General features: G+C 36.7%; 1 protein-coding gene and 1 long non-coding RNA gene across 5 annotated transcripts in view; both read right to left on the minus strand.

The window, feature by feature from the left end:
- Positions 1-7,663: 7,663 nt before the first annotated feature.
- Positions 7,664-10,058, minus strand: LOC105992615. Its single transcript, XR_001175414.1, has 2 exons — positions 9,030-10,058; positions 7,664-8,227 (listed from the first exon to the last, which is right to left on the minus strand). It is a non-coding gene; the product is annotated as an uncharacterized LOC105992615 (long non-coding RNA).
- A 122-nt stretch (positions 10,059-10,180) lies between these two features.
- The window catches only part of Rbm27 (RNA binding motif protein 27), a 64,665-nt gene continuing 54,290 nt past the window's right edge, over positions 10,181-20,555 (minus strand). For all 4 annotated transcript variants that reach the window (XM_013025566.1, XM_013025565.1, XM_013025567.1 and 1 more), the window contains 7 exons: positions 19,913-20,032; positions 18,692-18,766; positions 18,419-18,583; positions 17,083-17,187; positions 16,793-16,984; positions 12,211-12,321; positions 10,181-10,744 (listed from right to left, as the gene is read on the minus strand). In XM_013025566.1, coding sequence (XP_012881020.1) covers positions 10,661-10,744; positions 12,211-12,321; positions 16,793-16,984; positions 17,083-17,187; positions 18,419-18,583; positions 18,692-18,766; positions 19,913-20,032 — 852 coding nt within the window. In that variant the 3' untranslated portion in view covers positions 10,181-10,660. The remainder of the gene's footprint in view (positions 10,745-12,210; positions 12,322-16,792; positions 16,985-17,082; positions 17,188-18,418; positions 18,584-18,691; positions 18,767-19,912; positions 20,033-20,555) is intronic.

The raw sequence follows: 20,555 nt of genomic DNA on the forward strand, positions 1-20,555 counted from the left end.
CCAGAAAACCGGAAGTGGCGCTGCAGTTCAAGTGGTAGAGCGCTGGCCTTGAGCTGAAGAGCTGAGGGACAGCGCCCAGGCCCAGAGTTCAAGCCCCACGGCCGACCAAAAAAAAAAAAAAGAAACTGAGATTTGGAAAATGGAGGTTCAAGTGGGCCCAGAGAGAGAAGGCTGTGAGACTCCATTTCCAATTAACCACCCAAACCAGCCAGACTGCAGGTAGTAAAGTGCCAATGGAGCAAGCAAACCAAACTGCAAATCCCTGAGTTTAAACTCAGGTACTATAAAGAACAAAATCCTGTCATTTGCCACAAAGTGGATGGAATAAGAGGACATTACATTAAGGGAAATAAGAAAGGCCAAATACCACATACTTTTCTCCTGTGTGGACAGTAAATGAATGGATTTCATAAAAGAGAAGAGAATAATCATTAGTAGAGGTCAGGATGAGGAGGGCAGTGGGTGGGAAGAGGGGAGTCCGGATAATGGGTACAAAGCACAGTATTAGTAGAAAGTTCTAGTGTTCCATTGTATAGTAATGTGGATGTAGTACACAATAGTTGTATATTTTACAAAGGATGAGAGAGGAGCTTGAAGCTTCCGAACATTAATAAATACAGAGATATGGATGGAATATAGCTCAGTGGCAGAGCCTCAGCCTATTGTATACACAGCCCTGAGTCTACTCCCCAACACCATAAAATAAAATAAACACACAAAAAGATAAGCAAATGGAAATACCATTTACTTGGATTAATCAAGTGTACATTATATACATGTATTGAATCATCAAAATTTACTTCATACTAGGCATTGGCGGTTCACACCTATAATCCTAGCTACTCAAGAGGCTGAGTTGGGGGGGTGGGGGGGAGGCTGGGAAGGGATGTGAAGGGTAAACAAAGGAGGAGGCTGCAATGCTTGATAAGAAATGTACGCATTATCCTGCCCATGTAATTGTAACCCCTCTGTACAGTATGTTCACAAAAAAATTAAATTAAATTAAAAAAAAAAAGAGGCTGAGCTCTGAGGATAGTAGTTCAAAGTCAGCCAGGGCAAGAAAGTCTGTGAGACTTTTATCTCCAATTAATTGCCAGAAAACCAGAAATGTTGCTGTGGCTCAAAATGCTAGAGCACTAGCCTTGAGCAAAAGAGCTTAGGGACAGTGCCCAGGCCCTGAGTTCAAGCCCTACAAATGATCAAAAAAAAAGAAAAAGAAAAGAAAAAATCAAGCAAAGAAAGAAAGAAAGAAAGAGAAAGAAAGAAAGAAGAAAGAAAGAAAGAAAGAAAAAGTTTGCCCTACCTACTTTCAAAGTGAGAAGTGACCTGGGCCTGAAATCACAAATAGAAAACATCCAGGAAGCTGATGTGACCCTCAGGGTAGCTTCACTCTCAACCTATCCTCTTTTCTTCACCAGCTTCCTTTCATCTTCTTTAGTATCATTTTCCTTGCCTACATCTTGGCTTGCACTTGGCCTGGACTAGTCGTGGTCTCCACCTCTTGTCACCTAGTCAATGTCAGCTTAACCATGAAGAGCAATCTCAGGTCAGGTTTTTTGAGATTGGTTCATGTGAAAAACATTGCTGGCTGAACATCTAACATCCAGCCTTCTTTAGTTTTATTTAAGTAAACAACCCAGGAGGTGAATCAGGAACTAACATCCGGTGTTGATGTCTCATGACTGTAGTTCTTACTCAGGAGGCTGAGATCTTAGGATCACAGTTCAAAGCCAGCCCAAACAGAAATGTCCACGAGACTCTTACCTATAATTAATCACCAGAAAACTAGAAGTGGAGCTGTATCTCAAAGTGGTAGAGCACCAGCTTTGAGCAGCAAAGCTCAGGGACAGCACCCAGTTCCTGAGTTCAAGCTTCATAACTGACAAAAAAAAATGTTTACTTCATAATTAAGGTGCAGTTACTTCATGATAACTAAGGAGACAAATCATCTTCTTTCCCCAGTCCTGCAGCTTGAACTCAGGGCCCAGGAGCTCTCCCTGAGCTTCTGTGTACTCAGGACTAGAGTTCTAACTTGAGCCACAGCCTTTCCGCTTTTTCTGAGTAGTTTATTGGAGATAAGAGTCTCATGGACTTTCTTGCGTGGGCTGGCTTCAAACTGTGATCCTCAGATCTCAGCCTCCTGAGTAGCTAAGATTACAGTGTGAGCCACCAGCTCCCAGCAAAAAATTTAAAGTTTAACCAATAAAAATAATTTAACATATAGGGTATCATGTGTTAGCTGTACTTCTGATTAATAGGTATGGCAACTATTCGATGCCATTTGTCTTACTATAAAAAAGATGGAGAAAATGATTAGTCTAACAAAAAAAATCTAATAATATTGCTTAAAGATCACTGACTTTTTCAGGTCCTTAGTTCATCAAAACTTGGTACTAACTTTGTCAAGAATCTGAAAAAAATAATTTAAAGGAGAACTAAATATGGAAATTTATCTAGATGTAATGAAAAGAAATGGTTTATTAGGAGTATGCATTGCAAAAGTGCTTTCAATGAACAATGCTCAATAGGAAGTGTACTCATTACCTTACTCATGTAACTGTAACCCTCTGTATAGTATCTTTACAAAAAAAATTTAAAAAAGTGCTTTCAATGGCACAAAATCAAAATATGTATGATATTTTTACAGAGATCAAAACTGGTTTATTCTGAAAGGCTAATGGGTAAGGTGAAGTCTAAATTAAGTACAACATTAAATTTGAAGCAAGACAAGTTTTTATTCATTCATATAGTTAAACAATTGCAGTTGTATGGATTTCACAAATTTTTATACCACACACACACACACACACACACAAAATCCAATTTCTGAAAAGTGACTTGAATTGTATAAAAAGTAGCACCAGTACACTGACATTCCCTTACTTTCCCAAAGTAAGCAATGTCAAAAGTATACAAACTCTAAGCAGGCTTAAAGTCACTCAGAAGCTATTACCAGGCACTGGTGGCTCAGGACTATAATCTTAGCTACTCAAAGGGCTGAAATCTGAGAATTAATGTTCAAAGCCAGGCTCAAGCAGGATAATCCATGAGACCTTTATTTCCAATTAACCAGGAAAAAAAAAAACAGAAACTGGAGGTATGACTCAAATTGTACAGTGCCAGTCTTGAGTGGAAAAGCCAAATGATAGCATCAATCCCTGAGTTCAAGCCCAATACTGGTACACAAAAAAAAAATGTCTATTTTTAAAACAATAAAATTGTTTAGTTTCAAGAAAAAGTAACACATAATTGATTTAAAAAATTTATGTATGCATGTCCACTTTTAAAGATGAAAGGCCAACTTCAGACTATTTTTGAAAGCAAAATAAATATGTAAGATAGATATATTTTATACTACCTATACACATTTCATACAGGATGTCAAAGTAAGGAAGACAGGGATTCCAAATGCAATCCGTGCTATAACTCAAAAGGCTAGTTTTCTAAACTGAAAAAGGTCAAAAATGGTCCCAGGCAATAATTTTTACTTAATAGAATAAAAATAGTAAAGGTGTATTCTATATTAAATCTAAGTATCATTTTGTTCATTTTGCACTGTTATGTAAGAGAATAAAAACATTAAGTGTAGAAAGTAGAGATTGCTACATAAACTTTTGGTTGCTGTATCCTGGGTAATAACGCAAAATGTCTCTCACATTTTGTTGCTTTGAGAATATTCAGCCACAGCTCTAAGACTAAATTTTGCCTTTTGGAGCCCCCTACAGACTCCAAAGGCTAAGCACAATCCTAACAGAGTAAATAACCGTTTTGTGGGTGGTAATTCGGGTTCCATACTTTATGCAAAAACCCATGTTTGCACAGGTAACCAAGCAGCGCTCAATCTAAGAACTCCAACTAAACATCTGGTAGCAAAATCATTCTCAAGCACAAACCTTATTTGACAAAGTCTGTGTTTGTCCTATCACACTTAAAACTAGTAGGAGAAATGCAGCAATGTCACACAAGAGATCTTTGGAGAAATGACTTTAGAAAGGACATCCACCTTTATCAGGTATATAACAAAGCTGTGTGAAGAATTTTACTCACAAATTGCTTTAGAAAGGCGTTGAGGGTCAAAATTGATACAGGGGTGAGTTTGATGAGGATATGTATGTATGTATAGAAATGACACAATGAAGTCATACAACCAATCTGTGCTTATAACATTTGAAAATAATTTTATCAACAGAAACATGCAGAATGATTTCCACCCCTATTCTGCAAAAATAATTGGGGTAAACAACGCTTGTGAAATGTAAGAACTAATGGATCAGCCAAGCACTCATAGCTCACATTTGTAAACCTAGCTACCCAGTAGGTAGAGATCAGAGGAGCTTGATTCAAAACCAGACTGTGAGACTCAATTGACCAGCAAAAAGCTGGAGTGGAGATGTGGTTCAAATGGTAGAGCATCAGTCTTCAGCAAAAAGCTAAGGAACAGTGATTAAGGCACTGAGTTCAAGGTGCAGTATTGGCACAAAAAATAAAATTAATGTATCACTGCATCATAGCAGAGCTCCAGAAAGTGGTTAGAAACAGAATGATCTAACAGTCTTATGTATGAAGACCACATTACCAAACTTCAATGAAAGCTGTTGATCCCAAGGGATGGGAGGGAGGACGGGAGAAGGGGGACAGAAAGCAATAAGAGGGTGATTCTGAGCAAAGCATTACATATGCATGTCTGAAACACTATAATGAAGCCCTTTGATGCAATTAATCCACACTAAAAACAAACGACAGGAGAGTAAAACAGGCTCTGAGGGGGCAGGAGGGAGGAGGGCTAAGGAAAAGGGTGAATAGGGTGGACATAGTTTATTTGCATGTACAAAACAGAACAATAAAACCCAATGAAACTGTTTTAAGAAAGGTAAGTGGGATGGGAGGTGGTGAGGTAGATCAGGATACATTGTGTACATGTGTGGAAATGTTAGAATGAAATCCCCTTTGTACAATATATGCTAGATAAAACAAAGGTGGGTAGACACTGGTGGCTGGCAGCCTCAAATGTATCTCAGCCTCTCAGGAGTCTGAGATCCAGAGGATCACAGTTCAAAGGCAACCAGAGCAGAAGAGTATGTGAAACTCCATCTTCAAGATATCGGCTGGGGGGAGAGGGTGAACGGGGAGAGAGGCTGGTCTGAAACATGGCTCCCACCAAGAAAGTTCCAAAATTCCAGGCCACAATTAAAACCCCAGTACTTGTTAAAAAAAAAAAAATCAAATAAGCCAGGTGCTGGTGGCTCATGCTTGTAATCCTAGCTACTGAGGAGGCTGAGATCTGATTGTGATTCAAAGCCAGCAGGGGCGAGGAAGTCCATGGAACTCTTACTCCAATTAACCACCAGAAAACCAGAAGCGGGGTTGTGGTTCACAGCGGCAGGCAAACCCCACAACCAGCAACAATAACAACAATAAAATCAAGTACACTGATGAAATCTTTTCATCTAAAACAGCTAACAGACCGTCCTTCTCATGCTCCTGTCACAAAAGGAGAAAATTTAACACGGCCAAAAACGTAACAGCTGTATTTGCCATACTTATTGACTACAACCACCACCACTACCAAAAAAAAATCTTGAGAGCATTTATCAAACACTATTCTGACCTTCATTTCACCTGTATCTAATCACCTATCTCAGAATGCTGGATGGTTTCATTAACCCAAGGTTGATTACAGAAAGGTATGAGGACAAATGGTAGGGAATCTTGTTGGAAGAAGATCCCTTTTAGCAGAAATGAAGGTAATTTATAATACATGCAGTGCCAATATTAGCTTTGATGAGTCCATCATGACTGGCTCCTTAAGTATATCTTTGTGATTAAAAAAAAAAAAAGCCTACAAAACGAGGTTTGCCCTGTGAGCTAGTGTTGGTCTCATTTGGTCTAAAACAGCTGTTCACTAAATCCTGTGATCCGGAAACTCATTTAATTTACCCTTGGCTTTAGCACATCGGTTACACACACACACACACACACACACACAAATGGTCTTTTCTGTTCATCTGAGTTCCAGTTTAGCAAAACATTGAACTTAATTTTTAGGGCCTAGGAGCTGTTCCGGAACTTTCTACTCAAGTGACTGCTCTACTACTTGAGCCACAGTTCCACTTGTTTCAGTGCTTGATTGGAGGGGTTTTTGTGTTTTTGGTTTTTTATAGTGATCCTTGATCTCAACCTCCTGAGTAGTTAGGGTTACAGGTGAAAGCCACCAGTGCCCAGCTGAGCCACATCTCCATTTCCAGCTTTTTGCTTGTTAATTGGAGATAAGCCTCAGTCTGGCTTTGAACTAAGTTCCTTAAATCTCAGCTTCCTATCTAGGATTTACAAATGTGAGCTACCAGTGCCTGGCTGATCCATTAAGTCCTACATTTCACAGCTATTTTTTACTCAGTTCTTTTCCAAGAGTAGCGGTGGAAATCGTTTCACCATTGTTTCTGTTTATGAAATTGCTCTTAATACCATTATGTTCAGAATGCCTGCTCCCTCCAAAAGTCCCAGAGGTAAGATTTAAAGATATCTACGATTTATTCAAATAGTTTTCCATTTACATACTATATACAATATGAATAAAATTTACTTGAAAAAAGCTGTTTGGGGCTGGGAATGTGGTTTAGTTGTAGAATGTTTGCCTAGCATGAGTCAGGCCCTGGAACAACTCCTCAGTACCACATAAACAAAATAACAACAAAAAGTAGAATTTACTTTAGTATTTTCTTAGGTAAGCTGAAACTTAATGGTCCTTCTTAGATAATGTATAAGCACTTGAAGTATTTATGTAGGCCAGTTATAGCAAACATCAAGTTTCATGATTAGAGGCCAGTCTGGACAAAAGGTTAGCCAGACCCCCACCTCAACAGATAAGCCAAGCATGAACAACTATAATCTCTATACATGTCATGGAAAAGGCAAAAAAAGCGGGGGGCGGGGGATATCAGGGGCAAGATTCAAGCGGTAGAGAACTTGCCTAGCAAACTCAAAATCCTGGGTTCAAAACTACCCAGTACTACCACCAGTATATGGGGGGAAAAAGTTTTTATAGCAACAGGAGCTTAGGTGATATACTTCCCTTTCCTTTCCTATTACCACCCAGTTCTTGGTGTGAAGATCTCTGCCTTCTCCTGTTTCTCCTTACAACCCTTCATAACATCTAGAACTCATGTTTCTGTTATGTCATCTCTTCCTTTTTTTTTTTTCGATTCTACTTAAGGAAAATGTCCTTACTGCTGTTGAATATTCTCATGGTATCCTGAGAATGTTTTCATAAAGTTGTTCTTTTTATTTGGTATTATCTACTCATCTTTTTTAAGTGTCTATATTTACTTACAGGAATCTTTTTCCAGGGTTTTCTCCTTGTACCCCAGACCGCTCTTTAATTCTCAGCACTTGAGGTCCTGTGTCCCTAATAACCTTCTCTTTCATTGTCCAGACCCCTGAGATCAATTCTACTGGGTATTTACAACCAGTGGCTTTGAACTTCATATAGAGGAGCATTCATATGTCCATGAGCCCAACATAAAACATACAGCCCAACCTACTATTCACTCACAAGCACATGCATGTACACACACACACACAATTTTCTTTCTTTCCAGAACAAGCCAGAATTACAGCTCTTTTGGTGATTGTTATAATTTTTGGAATGGTTCATAAGTTTTCCAAATTTTTTTTAATTTTAATACTTTCATCTTTTTTCTTTTCTTTTTTCCCCAACTGTGAACCATTCCATATTGCATCTTTATTGCAAAAGTCAACATGCTTCTTAGAAATTCAGATTGTAATTGATAAAACAAACATTACATATATGAATTTAAATGTATAAACAGTTAGAAATTCAACAATATCTCCTATTATACTATTACACAAGTTCACAATTTTGTAAAAACTATAATACAGGCATACTATACATCAAGAGGAACCACTATTCCTTTTCACATGATTTTTTTCTTTTTGAAATAATGATCCATCACCATGGGCCTTTTTCAATCGTAACAAGACTTCTTTCCAATTGTTTCCTCTTAGCTGGTGACAATATTTTCTCAATGTTCCATGAAGAAATTGAGGGAAGTTTCCATTCCTTGGGGTTACGTTTGTAGGCTCGGGTAGAACTCTAATAAATCAGACTGACCTAGCCAGATTGGTGGCTGTTGTTGCTGATCAGCTACTTGTAAAAGGTATCATACACATTAAGAACAGCAGAATTTGCCTCTGATGCTGTAAATTACTTCTGTAAATAAAGACATGAAGAAAACAAGTCATGGTAGCTATTCACTTTTAAGAGAAACCTAACAGGTGGGGACTGGTAGGGGAAAAATAATCCTAAGGTGGGGAGGGATGGGGGTCAATGTGTATGTATATACAATCTATACTAACTTGGGATTTTATAATTAATTAATCCATACTTTTAATTCATTTTCAAGAGTCAAACATGTTTTAGGATTCGTAGGAAGGACATTTAAAAGTATTTTAGTTTTACCTAAGTATACTGAAAATCCATTTTATACAAAGGACTGTAAACCTTAATTAAAAAACAAACAAAAACCTATCTGTTCTTCCTTTCTGTACCTTTCTCTTTCATTCCCTGTCCCCAATAACTAAAGAGTCAAACAAATCCTCAACTCTCTCTATAGTCAATGTAATATTAATTTTGAGGTTAAAAAATCATATGAAAAGGAATTTCATTCTGTCAACTGTCTACCGAAAATTTTCTTACAGCTCCATTAATTTACTGTAATTCTCAGTTCCCAAATACAAAAATACAACAATTCTTATTGAAATCTATATACGCTGGTAGTTTTAGTACACAAAAGAAAAAAAAAACCCAAACAAATTATTTACAAAATTATACAGTTTAAGAAAAAACTTTGTACAAAAAATATATAAATCCTTTGTTCCCTCTATCACGCTTAAACTGTTAGGACTCAAAATATTCACCACAATGAATCTTTCAAAATATATACTGACTGAGCCACAGACATTAGGAAAATTTCATTAGAGTTGATGGAGGACTAAGGAGCAAGATTGCTTACTGTAGGTTCCCCATTCTTCATCTGAGCTTATTTTAGCTTCAGTGCGATCAGAAACACAGTAACTTAGAAGCAGGCCCTTATTATGAAAGGAGAAGTACATGAACTTAAAAATGACAACATGTAGAAGGGAAAAGGATGAACAGAATATGGGATTTAACTTCTTGCTACTAAGTCAATCTACAGTCCTGATGGTTTTAAGTTTCTTAGTGAATAGTTTCTATTTTGAGAAAGTCTACCTCAGGAAACAAAATTCTTGCTATACTGATCACCAAGAACACTGAAGCCAACAGGAAGTTTCAAATTTTTATATTACCACACACATTAAAAACACAGATGTAGATATCTTTGAAAAAGTGACATCCTATGTACATTAATCATTTTATTTCCCCAGGGGCCAGAAAAATGAAGTGTTGCTCCTCTGCTTTTCCATCTAACATTTGGAATACAAGGACATAAATTTACATATATATTTTACTTAACAGATACTCTATACAGTGTACAGTAAAAATGCACACAGTAAAGGAAACTGCCTACTGAAGTATGCGTATGTTTGTGGAAAGTAACAAGCTACAAAATTAGGAAAATGTAAGATCATCTGACCAATGTCTAGTTAGGACTCCACTTATTACTAGCACACCCAGTATCCTCCCCATCCCCTCCCTCCAGGTACCTCACCAACATGGTTTAAATTTAATCAGAATTTTAGACACTTTTTAATCCTTTTGTGTAACTATAACTAAACTGAAGCTTTAAAAGAAAAAAAGCTGGCAATTTTTTCCCCTAAAAATCCTTCCTTTATTCTCATCAAAACATTTATTATTTATTGAAGTGCTAGTATAAACCTTATTGAGGTCTGACTCAATAGAAGCCCAATAGAAGCACTTATCTCTATAAATTAGGCCTATTAATAAAAAGGGATGAGGAAGAAAAGTGGGGGATTAAAGGAGGCAATAGGTATAAGCCTTTTACATTTTGAAGTTAAAAAGCAAAGGGTGGGAGGCAGCAAAGTCAGCAGTGAGCATGGTGAGGGGCGGGCAACACATCCTGCAGCACAGATGGACACAGTTAGCTGGGATTTCCACTGGCAAACTACTACACAGAAAAACTCTGAAAACAACTTGATGTTGAATACAAATTAGACTCTACCATTTAAAAAAAAATTAAATTTACTTCTCTTCCAAAACAACTCTTGAAAGCAAAGGGTTTTTTAATTACAAATATCTCCTGTCTGACGACCCATTCATAATAGGTGAGTTAAGAGATTCCAGGCGATTTTGACATTTAATGAAATTTTATCAGCAGATTATAATAAAAATAAGATTTCTGAACACCCTGTCATTTACATCATAATCCAACACCAACAGCAACAAAAACAGGAGGTGTGGAAAGTAAGGCTCTAGATCCATGTCATTCCTGTGGGTCTTCACAACTGTGTAAGAGTCACTAGGCCTTTGGTGCTTTAATATCATGTACAATTATGAGATGTGTTTAAATAGCAAAGTTGCTGTCCTTAAACCTATTGTGTTGAAAAGAAAAATAAAATTTTTTTGGCTCATTGACTTCTTTAAATAATTTTAAAAAGTTGTTCTTCTAAACAATATTCCTAAAAATTATACAGCTCGCATCAGATTTCATCTTCGCCATGAACGAGACTCATATTCATCTTCATCTTCATCGTCATCATCATGCAAGAACAAATCTGAGGTTTCTGTTTCCTGAAGAAATGAAGGCACATGAACATTAGGAGAAACAAACTAAGACCGACTAGATTTACTAGTGATACATTCTGAGTAGTTTCTTTTAGGGCCAAAACAACAGACAAAAAATTAATTTCTTTAACAAATAATAATGGCACATCTTTATGGAGTACAATGTGGTAGTCTGATATATTTAAACATTATAGATTAATCAACTAAGTGTATATATATATACACACACACACATATACATATACAAAAGATTTTAATTTTTGTGTGATGAAAATATTCATCATACAAAACACTCCTTTCCTCTAGCTATTTTAAATTATACAATACTGCTAACAATACCCATTCTCTGTACAACAGAATAGAATTATTCTTCTTGTCTGGTATGGTTTTGTACTTGTTAACCAATCTCTTCCTATTCCTAAATAACATTTTTTAAATGGATATAAATTCTTATCTTTTGTTTATATAACATCATCAGAAGCATAAAGTAAATACAGGCTGGATATGAGAAATTATAGGAAAAAATACTTATAAGAAGCATCTCTAATAAAAACTAAGATTGAGGTTTATTCCATTTACTTAAAAATAAGAAACATAAATGTAAAATCCAATTATTTTTTAGGAGAAAATATATAACTTCTCTATTATACCATTACAACATTTGTTATTCCAAATGTTATATGAAAATCTAAGGCATAACCAAGCACTGGTGACTTACACCTGTAATCTATTCAGGAATCTAAGATCTGAATATTGCAATTCAAAGCCAGCCTGGGCAGAAAAGTCTGTAAGACTCTTATCTCCATTTAAACTATCAAGAAAGCGGGAAGCAGAAAAGTGGTTCAGTGATAGAGCACTAGCCTTGAGCACAAAAGCTCAGGAACAGCACCTAGGCACCAAGCCCCAGGATGGCATTTTAAAAAAAAAAAACAAACAAACTCATCCACAGCAAAGTATCTACAAATATTATCAAAATGTGTTGTTTTTTCTTTTTTGTGATTCTTCAGAGTGAATTCATCAGGGCTACCACACTTGAGCAATTCTTCCAGTCCTTTTGCTTTTTGTGGTTGTTTTTGTTTTCAGATAAAAGCTAATAATTTTTTCCCAAGGTGACCTGGAAATATAATCCTCCTAATTTCTGTCTTCTCAGTAACTGGGACTACTGGCACTATGACTAGCTTTTTTTCTTTCTCTTTATTTAGGGAACACTTCCTGTTTTATGTTATATAAAAGTACACAGTCAAAACTATAAATGCTTGCTATCTTTAAAACTAAGATTATGCAATCAGAAATAATTTTCACTTTAATAAACTGGTAATAAACACAAAATTAAAAAGCAAAATTTAAGAGGCTGATTATTAACTGTATGCATGCAAGAAAACACGGTATTACTTAAAACGTATACAATTTCAGGTTAAGAAAAATATAAAATGGGGTATGTTCCAATTCAACTCTTGAGTTCTTGAATTTACCTCCTCTTTGACTTCTTCCTCCTCAGTCTCAGTGGATATAGATGGTACCTTGGGTTTGTGCCATGATATTTGTAGCCGACGGTCTTTGAATTTTGACCCTTGGTTTGCAGCCTAAGATATATTTTAGATTATGTTAAATTTATTATTCACATTCTGTGCTTTAAAAAATATAATGACATATGTGATGAAGTGCAAATGTGAAACAAGTCTGTTGGGAGGTATGATTGGGGAGAATGATGAAGGGGGTACTGACTCTGACCAGTAAGTACAGTTCTGGATACTAAGACAAGTAGGTTAAACTGGAACCCCCTTGTATAATCTTTTGATTCAGGGGAAAAAAGTATAAAAATTTAGGGAGATACAATTTGTTAGCAATGGATTGTATAGTCTAGAAAACATGAAATCCCTTGTAATTAAAGCTATATGTTCTGGTGTGCCTGGAATAATGCATGATTCATGTTTAAATTTTAGCATTTATCTTGATTAATACGTGTGATATACTCACTCTATTATAAATTATGCTGAGGTCAACAAAGTTCAACTGTTGACCTTTCATTTTGATATGTACATAAAAAGACTCACATTAGACCTGAAAATTGGTGGATTAAAAAAAAACAATTCATTTCAGGTCAATTCACTTCACTATATCTCTTACAGCTGTCCTTATATTTGATAAGTATTCCATTTCCTCTTTTGAAATGCAGTTCAATAACAATAAACATTAGACATACACTATCCACACCTAAGATAAAAAGTGCTGTTTCAAAATTGTCTTTGTACTACTTTCTAAGTATTTCTTTCTTCCCAACAAATTTCTGTAAGAGAAGGCAAAAGTTTCATTTTAAAGATGAAGCAATATAGACCAATCAAAAGGCATCAAAACAATCAGGACACTGAATTCTTAAGTTATCTCTAAAGGCTTTTCTAACAAAATTCTCGTAGAATACTCCATCTGGACAGTCCTGAAAACGCTAACTGATGCGATTCCTTTAATTTGACCTTTCACTGCTTCACCACCTTCTTGAGGCTTCACTCTAGTTTGAACAGGAAAACAGTGACAAACCTCATGATATATTTTCTGTATGTTCCCAAAGAATATCTGGACCACTGTAGGGTAAGAGTATGTATCACTCATTTACATAGCAAATCAACTACTGCCTATATAGGTAACTTCCTGTGACCTCAGAAAATGATTTCCAGCATTCCTTGTGAGGGGCAAATGTTTACAATCTAGTACAAAACAATTCTGGCTCTTGGGACATACCAAACTGCTACCCACATCAGGTGATATGTACAACACACATCCTTTGCCTTTAATCCAGCCTTTCAACAAAGCCCACTTATAGAAGCTTTCACTGCTTGTTTTGTTCATTTCAGGACTAACTTAATTTTAAATAAAAATATTTTAATTTTATACTAAGAAAAATTGGTAGTTTTTGTTTGTCAGTATTGGAGTTTGAACTCAGGACCTCTCTGCTAGGCATGAGCTCTACCACTGAGCTACTGATTCCTATCATCTACATGACACACCACACTCTTTGAAGAGAACTAGGTCTCACTTAATCACCATCTATCTAAATGTTTTTCTCTGTAAGAGGTACTGATATCTATCCCTAACCAATTACCACAGGTGAGGCTTAGCCCAAAGGAGAGAAACTATGATTAGTTAAATTCAATCAAAACAACTCCGTTTTCCTCAACAAAGATTAGTTGAAAAATGAGCATATGACTTAAAGATACATCACTGAGTAGGAATGGCCGAGAGCAGGTAAGAGTAGTTCCTTTCAATATTCTTTAAAACTGGCTTAAGAGGGCTGAGAATGTGGTCTAGTGGTGGAGTGCTTGCCTACCATGCATGAAGCACTGGGTTCAATTCCTAAATACCACATAAACAGAAAAAGCCAGAAGTGGTGCTGTGGCTCAAGTGGCAGAGCACTAGCCTTAAACAAAAGCTCAGGCCCTGAGTTCAAGCCCCAGGATGGCAAAAAATAAATAAATTTTAAAAAAATTGTCTTAAGAAAGGAACTTGTCCTTTTCTGCCTTTGAACATTGCTGTTAGAAGCTGTTGTGTTTGTTATTCCTGCACACATCTCTATAGCATGAGAACAAAAGCCAACACACTAAGGGCAAAAGAGAAACAATGTAAGGAACTTGTGTGGTTTAAGTGACTCAATTTGAAAACTTCCCTTCCTCAAAAATCTTTAAAAAAAAATCAAAGTTTAAGCTGGTCACCGATGGCTCACACCTGTAATCCTAGCTATTTAGGAGTCTGAGATCTGAGGATCACGGTTCAAAAGCCAGCCCAGGCAGGAAAGTCTGTGAGACTCTTATCTACAATAAACCACCAGAAAACCGGAAATGGTGCTGTGGCTCAAGTCATAGAGTGCTTTGCTTGCCTTGAGCTGAAGAGCTGAAGGACAGCGCCCAGGCCCAGAGTTCAAGCCCCATGACCAAAAAAAATAAGTAAATAAAAATAAAAGTTTACATCTTTACTTATCTGTTACTTGCAGCTAAAGGCATCTAATAAAAGCATGCATTACTTTCATAATCAAGAAGGAAAAAAAGCCAAGGTTTACCCCACATCACTGAGTTCAAGTTTTTAAAACTTTTTTTTTTGGTGGTGGTACTAGACATCAAACACATTAAGCTATATACTCAATAGTATCTTGGTTCTAAGAGAATAAAATCAACATATGCCTGGATTTTGGTTTTAAAATATATAGTATAAAAATATTAATGGTTTATCCTAAAAGTGAATATAGGAAGGGAAAAAAATTTTTTTTGGGGGGGTCCGGTCGTGGGGCCTGAACTCTGGGCCTGGGCGCTGTCCCTCAGCTCTTCAGCTCAAGGCTAGCACTCTACCACTAGAGCTACAGCGCCACTTCCGGCTTTTTGTTTATGTGGTGCTGAGGAATCGAACCCAGGGCCTCGAGCATGCAAGGCAAGTGCTCTACCACTGAGCCACCTTCCCAGCCCAGGAAAAAAATTTTTAAATGAACTTGAATTCTGTTGTCCAGAACTATTTACTACAGTTTCACTTATGTATAATTTTGTATTCATTTTTATTTCAACCTAGTGAGTCAATCAAAAATTTTCATATTCCATTTCTCTTTTAGACTATGTTCTTAATGGCAGCAAAATACTTTTGGACAATTAGATAGCTTTCATTTTACTACTAATAATGCTGTGATAATACTTTATAGGCACCATTTGTATTGGTACAACTGAAACTCCTTTAATGATAAATTCTTCGAAGTAGACTGCTGGATACAAGAACTCTAAGGAGGGTTTGGGGATTGAACTCAGTGGAAAAGCACTTGCCTGGTAAATACAAGGTCCTGAGTTCCATCCTCAGCTCTAGGAAAAACAATAAACAAAAAACAACCCAGGCAACAAAAACTGAAGAACTCTAAAAAACCATGAAGAATGAGGCCCTAAGTTCAAACCCCAGTACTACCCAAAAAAAAAAAAAAAAAAACCCAACCCATATCTCTGAAGTTCAGAATCAGATCCTTATACTTACACCATCTATCATTTCTTCATACAGAATCCTTTCAATCATTGATGTTAAAAGTGACAGCAGAATTTCAGAAATACAGATTTTTACCTTAGACTTTGTGACTTTCAAAAGAAGTTAAGAAGCTTCCCATTCAGAATACTAAATTTACCCACAACAATGCCTGAGCATTATCAAGAACACCATACCCATCTGCCCAAGTAGCTATTATTGGGGTATATTTCTAGTACTCTAGATTACCTGGCAGCACTCTAAAAGTTATCAAAATCAGTGGCACTTTTTTGTTTTAGAAGTCCTTTCTCCTACCTTAGCTCTGTTTGCTTCTTCTACAACTGCCCAGACACAACCCCATCAGTCAAGTGAGGGCTGCCTTTCACACTTAATAAATGTCCATAAAACCTAAACACTATTCAAGGTTCTAGAATGTTTCTACTTTTTTCTTTTTGTAGTACTGAAGATTGAATTCAGAACTTTGTGCTTGCTAGACAGGCCTCTATCACTTGAGCCACACCTCCAAGCCCTTAAAATGGTTCTACTTTTGAGAAGGAAAGAGACCAATCTGAGCATGAATTCTGGGTCAAAACTTACACATCTACTCAAGTTTCCATTCAAAATTATAAATATATTTGACTATAGAAAATCTCTACTTATATATTTGCATACAAGTCAACAATTGCCATGTTATACAAAGAATAACTAAATAACTAAAATAATGTCTTCTACCTCTATAATGTCTTGTAATAAATCTTTGAATTCTGCCTCTATCCTAGACTACTTTTACTTACTGACTAAAAATACCAGGAAACCATGTAATAATCCTAAAACAAAAATCAAAGGTAGCTTTGGAACAACTTATCATTACAAATGTGTTTATGTGGAACATTATGGAATTACAAAGCAAGACCTACCTCTTGACCTTCAAATACATTAAGAATTTTCCAATATCCATGCTTTCATAACTAAATTTTCTAACCTATGTATCATTTGATATTTATACAGACTGTAGCAAAGAAAATGCTGAATACAATGTTTTTCAAGTTAGTATTCGCTACTTAGAAAACTTACTGAGAAATGCTGAAGTAATTCATCCTTTTCCTCTTCAATGAATCCCCCAACGGTTAGTGCTTTGGGGCGGTGGTCCACCACCATGTGATTTAGTGAGCCCCTCCCTCTTGCTCCACGGCCTCGGCCTCTTCCTCGACCTTGAGAGGACATGGTCTTTCCTCGACCCACAGGTAAAATACCTAATCTTGCTGCCTAAACAACAACAAAAGGGAATGGAATAGAAACCTTGTAAAGCAGGAAAGAGAAAAAACTGTTTTTTGAGATATTAAATATAGCAGGTTAAATCTCACCTCAACCTGTAATTGATTGAGTTTCTTCCTTAGTTCTGTTGTGTCTTCTCCTGAAGACAGCCTCTTGTGGAGGTCCAGTTCAGTATCTAGTAATTCTTTCTGGGCCTTTGGAAACAAAGAGTAAAAAGGTGTTTTTTAAAATAACGTCCAAGTTCTCATTCAGAACATTACCGTATACAAGGACACAGCTTGCTTTTTTGAGTAAAAGGATGCAATAAATATGGATGTTTTAAGAAAAGTAACCTTACAGACACAAGACTGTAAACACAAAGAGATCATTATGCTCTTACTGGAAATAGTAATATTACTGAACAAGACAGAGTCACTGAAATGAGGGAGCTGAGAATACTTTTCATATAACTGTGCTTAAATGAAACACAATGGGCAAAATAAATTATAGAGTAGATATTAATATTACAAAGCTAACAGCTACAGAATTCCTTGCATATTAGAACCTACAACTACCACCAAACTGTGAGAGATTGTTTTTACTATTTCCTCCCAGGCATACTCTAATTTTCAAAATACACATATAGTAAGATTTCAGTGGCTTATACCTATAGTGTTTGTTACTTGTAAAATTAAGGCAGAAAGATTACTAAGCCTAAGAATTCTTGATCAGCCAGAATAACATAGAAAGATCCTATCTCTTAAAAAAAGGAAGGGGGATGGGAATAAAGGAAAGGAAGCAAAAAGTACTCATGTTCTTCCAATACAAGAAAGAAAGCTCAATAAAAACAATGTTTTTATTATTTGGGGGGCTTTTATTTCACTTATTTTTTGCAATACTGAACCCAAGCAAACAAGCTAAGCACGAGCACTACCACTTAAGGCATAGGCCTCCTTCCTTCAGCTCAAGGCTAGAGCTCTACCACTTGAGCCACAGCGCCACTTCTGGCTTTTTCTAATTGTGTAGTACTGAGGAATTGAACCCAGGGCCTCATGCATGCACGGCAAGTGCTCTACCACTGAGCCACCTTCCCAGCCCTCATTATGTTTTTTAAAAGTAATTTTTGTTTTGGTCTAGGAAACTAAGATTACATGCAAGTTCCATCACACTTCACTTTCACAAAGAAATCTTAGACTGGGGGTATAGAAGGCTCGAACCAAAGAGCTCAAGTGGGTAGCACCCCTACCTAACAAGCACAGGTTCTGAATTTATTCATCAGTAAGGAGGGGCAGGAGTGAGAAAGAGAGGGAGATAGCTTAGTAGTAACTTCTTTTCAGGTTACTTTACTCATTAGTCTAGTAGATATCTAAGGGTCTCACAGTACTTTCATAGTACCAAGCCTATGTAGATGCTAATAGCCCTATGTTAAGTGTAAAATATAGGTACCTCTGTTTTTGTCTTCACTTTGGAGTGTGTGGAGACTGCAGAAGATGTTTTTAATTCATCTTTCAATTGTGAAATCTTTTCTCCAAGTTCTTTCAAAGTCTTCATTATGTTTGCTCTTTCTTCTGGTTTCATGTTTTTGTTTTTTTCTAGCTTGGATATCAGCATCTACAAAATAATCAGTAAAATGTAAGCTTATGCTTTACTATTATGGATAACTGTAAATCAATTATATTCATCAATTCTCACATGTAAATAATGAGTCCTATATCTTACCTTTTGACATTCTATCTGTTTTTCCAACATTTCCTGTTTCTTCTTCCGCATATCTTGTTGTAGCTTCATGGCTTCCTATATAGACCAGTAAAGAAGCAATCAGTGAAAGACAACAAAATTTGCCAATAATAATGCTAATATATTCTAATAATAATAATGCAACTATATCTCAATTCATACCTCCAGAGTCATCTTTTTCTAAGACAGATTTTTCTCCTCCTACTAAAATAATTAGCTGGGTTGTAGAGGTATGGCTGAAGTGGCTGCACACAAGCCTTGAGTAAGAAAGCTAAGTCAAGCACGAGGCCTTGAGTTTAACTCCTAATATTGACACCAAAAAAAAAAAAAAAAAAAGCTGAGACCAACAGCTGGGGAGGGATGGAGTATACACTTATAATCCCACTGGGAGGCTGAGGCAGAATGACTGAGTTTGAGACCAGGCTGAACTATATAATGAGACTCTGTCTTTAAAAAAACAAAAAACAGGGATGTGGCTCACTTGTAGGGTTCTTATGTAGCTTGTACCAGATCCTAGTTTGACCCCCAGCATATCACATACCACACTCAAATGGGGGTGGGGATATAAAATTTAAAAAACAAACAAAAAACTACAGGAGTATCATTAAAACAAACAAAAAACTACAGGAGTATCATTCTGTCATAGAGCATGAATTATCCTGCTCAAGGCCCTTGGTTAAATACCCAGTACAAAAACCAAAATTATTCTTTGAATTTGATGTGACTACTGAAACCCAGCTATGCATTTTTTGTTTGTTCAACTCTTTTTGTTTTTCAAGAGTTCATTAAATAAAGAAGTATATGCATTTTGACGTAGCTCTATAACAACATGATAATATTGGGCTATGTTAGGGTTTGAACTCAAGGCTTTCTGCTTGCAAGGCCACTTAAGCCATACCTCTAGCCCTGATATTAACTAATTTAAAGGTTTTAACATAATGACTTAAGAATTCAAAACGAGCTTTACAATGTTGGTGCGGGGGGAGGGGGGAGAAGGATTGGGACTGGGGGGGAGGGGGGAGGCTGGGAAGGGATGTGAAGGATAAACAAAGGAGGAGGCTACAATGCTTGAAAAGAAATATACTCATTATCTTGCCCATGTAATTGTAACCCCTCTGTACAGTATGTTCACAAATAAAATAAAATTTAAAAAAAAAAGAATTCTGCCTTTCCTGTGTAAGGTAGAAGAATCGAAAATGTTACCTGTTTTTTTTTAAGAACTTCTTGAACGTCATGAGATTTAGACCCCGAAGAAAGTTTTGAAGATGTCTTTAAGTTTGTGGAGCTATAAATTGTTTTTGGATGGCTTGGAGGTGAAAATATCTAAAAACAAACAACACATACATGATTATATCTTAAAAATGCTTGAAATCATCTTCAGAAGAACTATATCCAGCTGGGCCCTTGTGGCTCATACTTGTAATCCTAGTTACTCAGGAGGCTGAGATCAAGGGATAAGGGTTCAAAGCCAGGGGGCTGGGAAGGTGGCTCAATGGTAGAGTCTAGCCTTGAATGCATGGGGCCCTGGGTTCAATTCCTTAGCACCACATAAGCAGAAAAAGTCAGAAGCGGCACTGTGGCTCAAGTGGTAGAGTGCTAGCCTTGAGCTGAAGAGTTCAGGGACAGTGCCCAGGCCCAGAGTTAAGGCGGGGAGGTCAAAGCTAGCTTGAGTAGGAAAGTCCATGAGACTCTGATTACCAATTAAAACTGGTAGTGGAGCTGTGGCTCAAAGTGGCAAAGTGCTAGCCTTGAGCAAAATAGCTCTGGGACAGCGCTCAAGCCCTGAGTTCCAGGCCCACCAGTGACTGAAAAAAAAAAAAATTAATTCCATTCTTCTTAGAACACA

The sequence above is a fragment of the Dipodomys ordii genome, unplaced genomic scaffold (assembly GCF_000151885.1).
Source record: "Dipodomys ordii isolate 6190 unplaced genomic scaffold, Dord_2.0 Scaffold85, whole genome shotgun sequence".
Classification (NCBI taxonomy): domain Eukaryota; kingdom Metazoa; phylum Chordata; class Mammalia; order Rodentia; family Heteromyidae; genus Dipodomys; species Dipodomys ordii.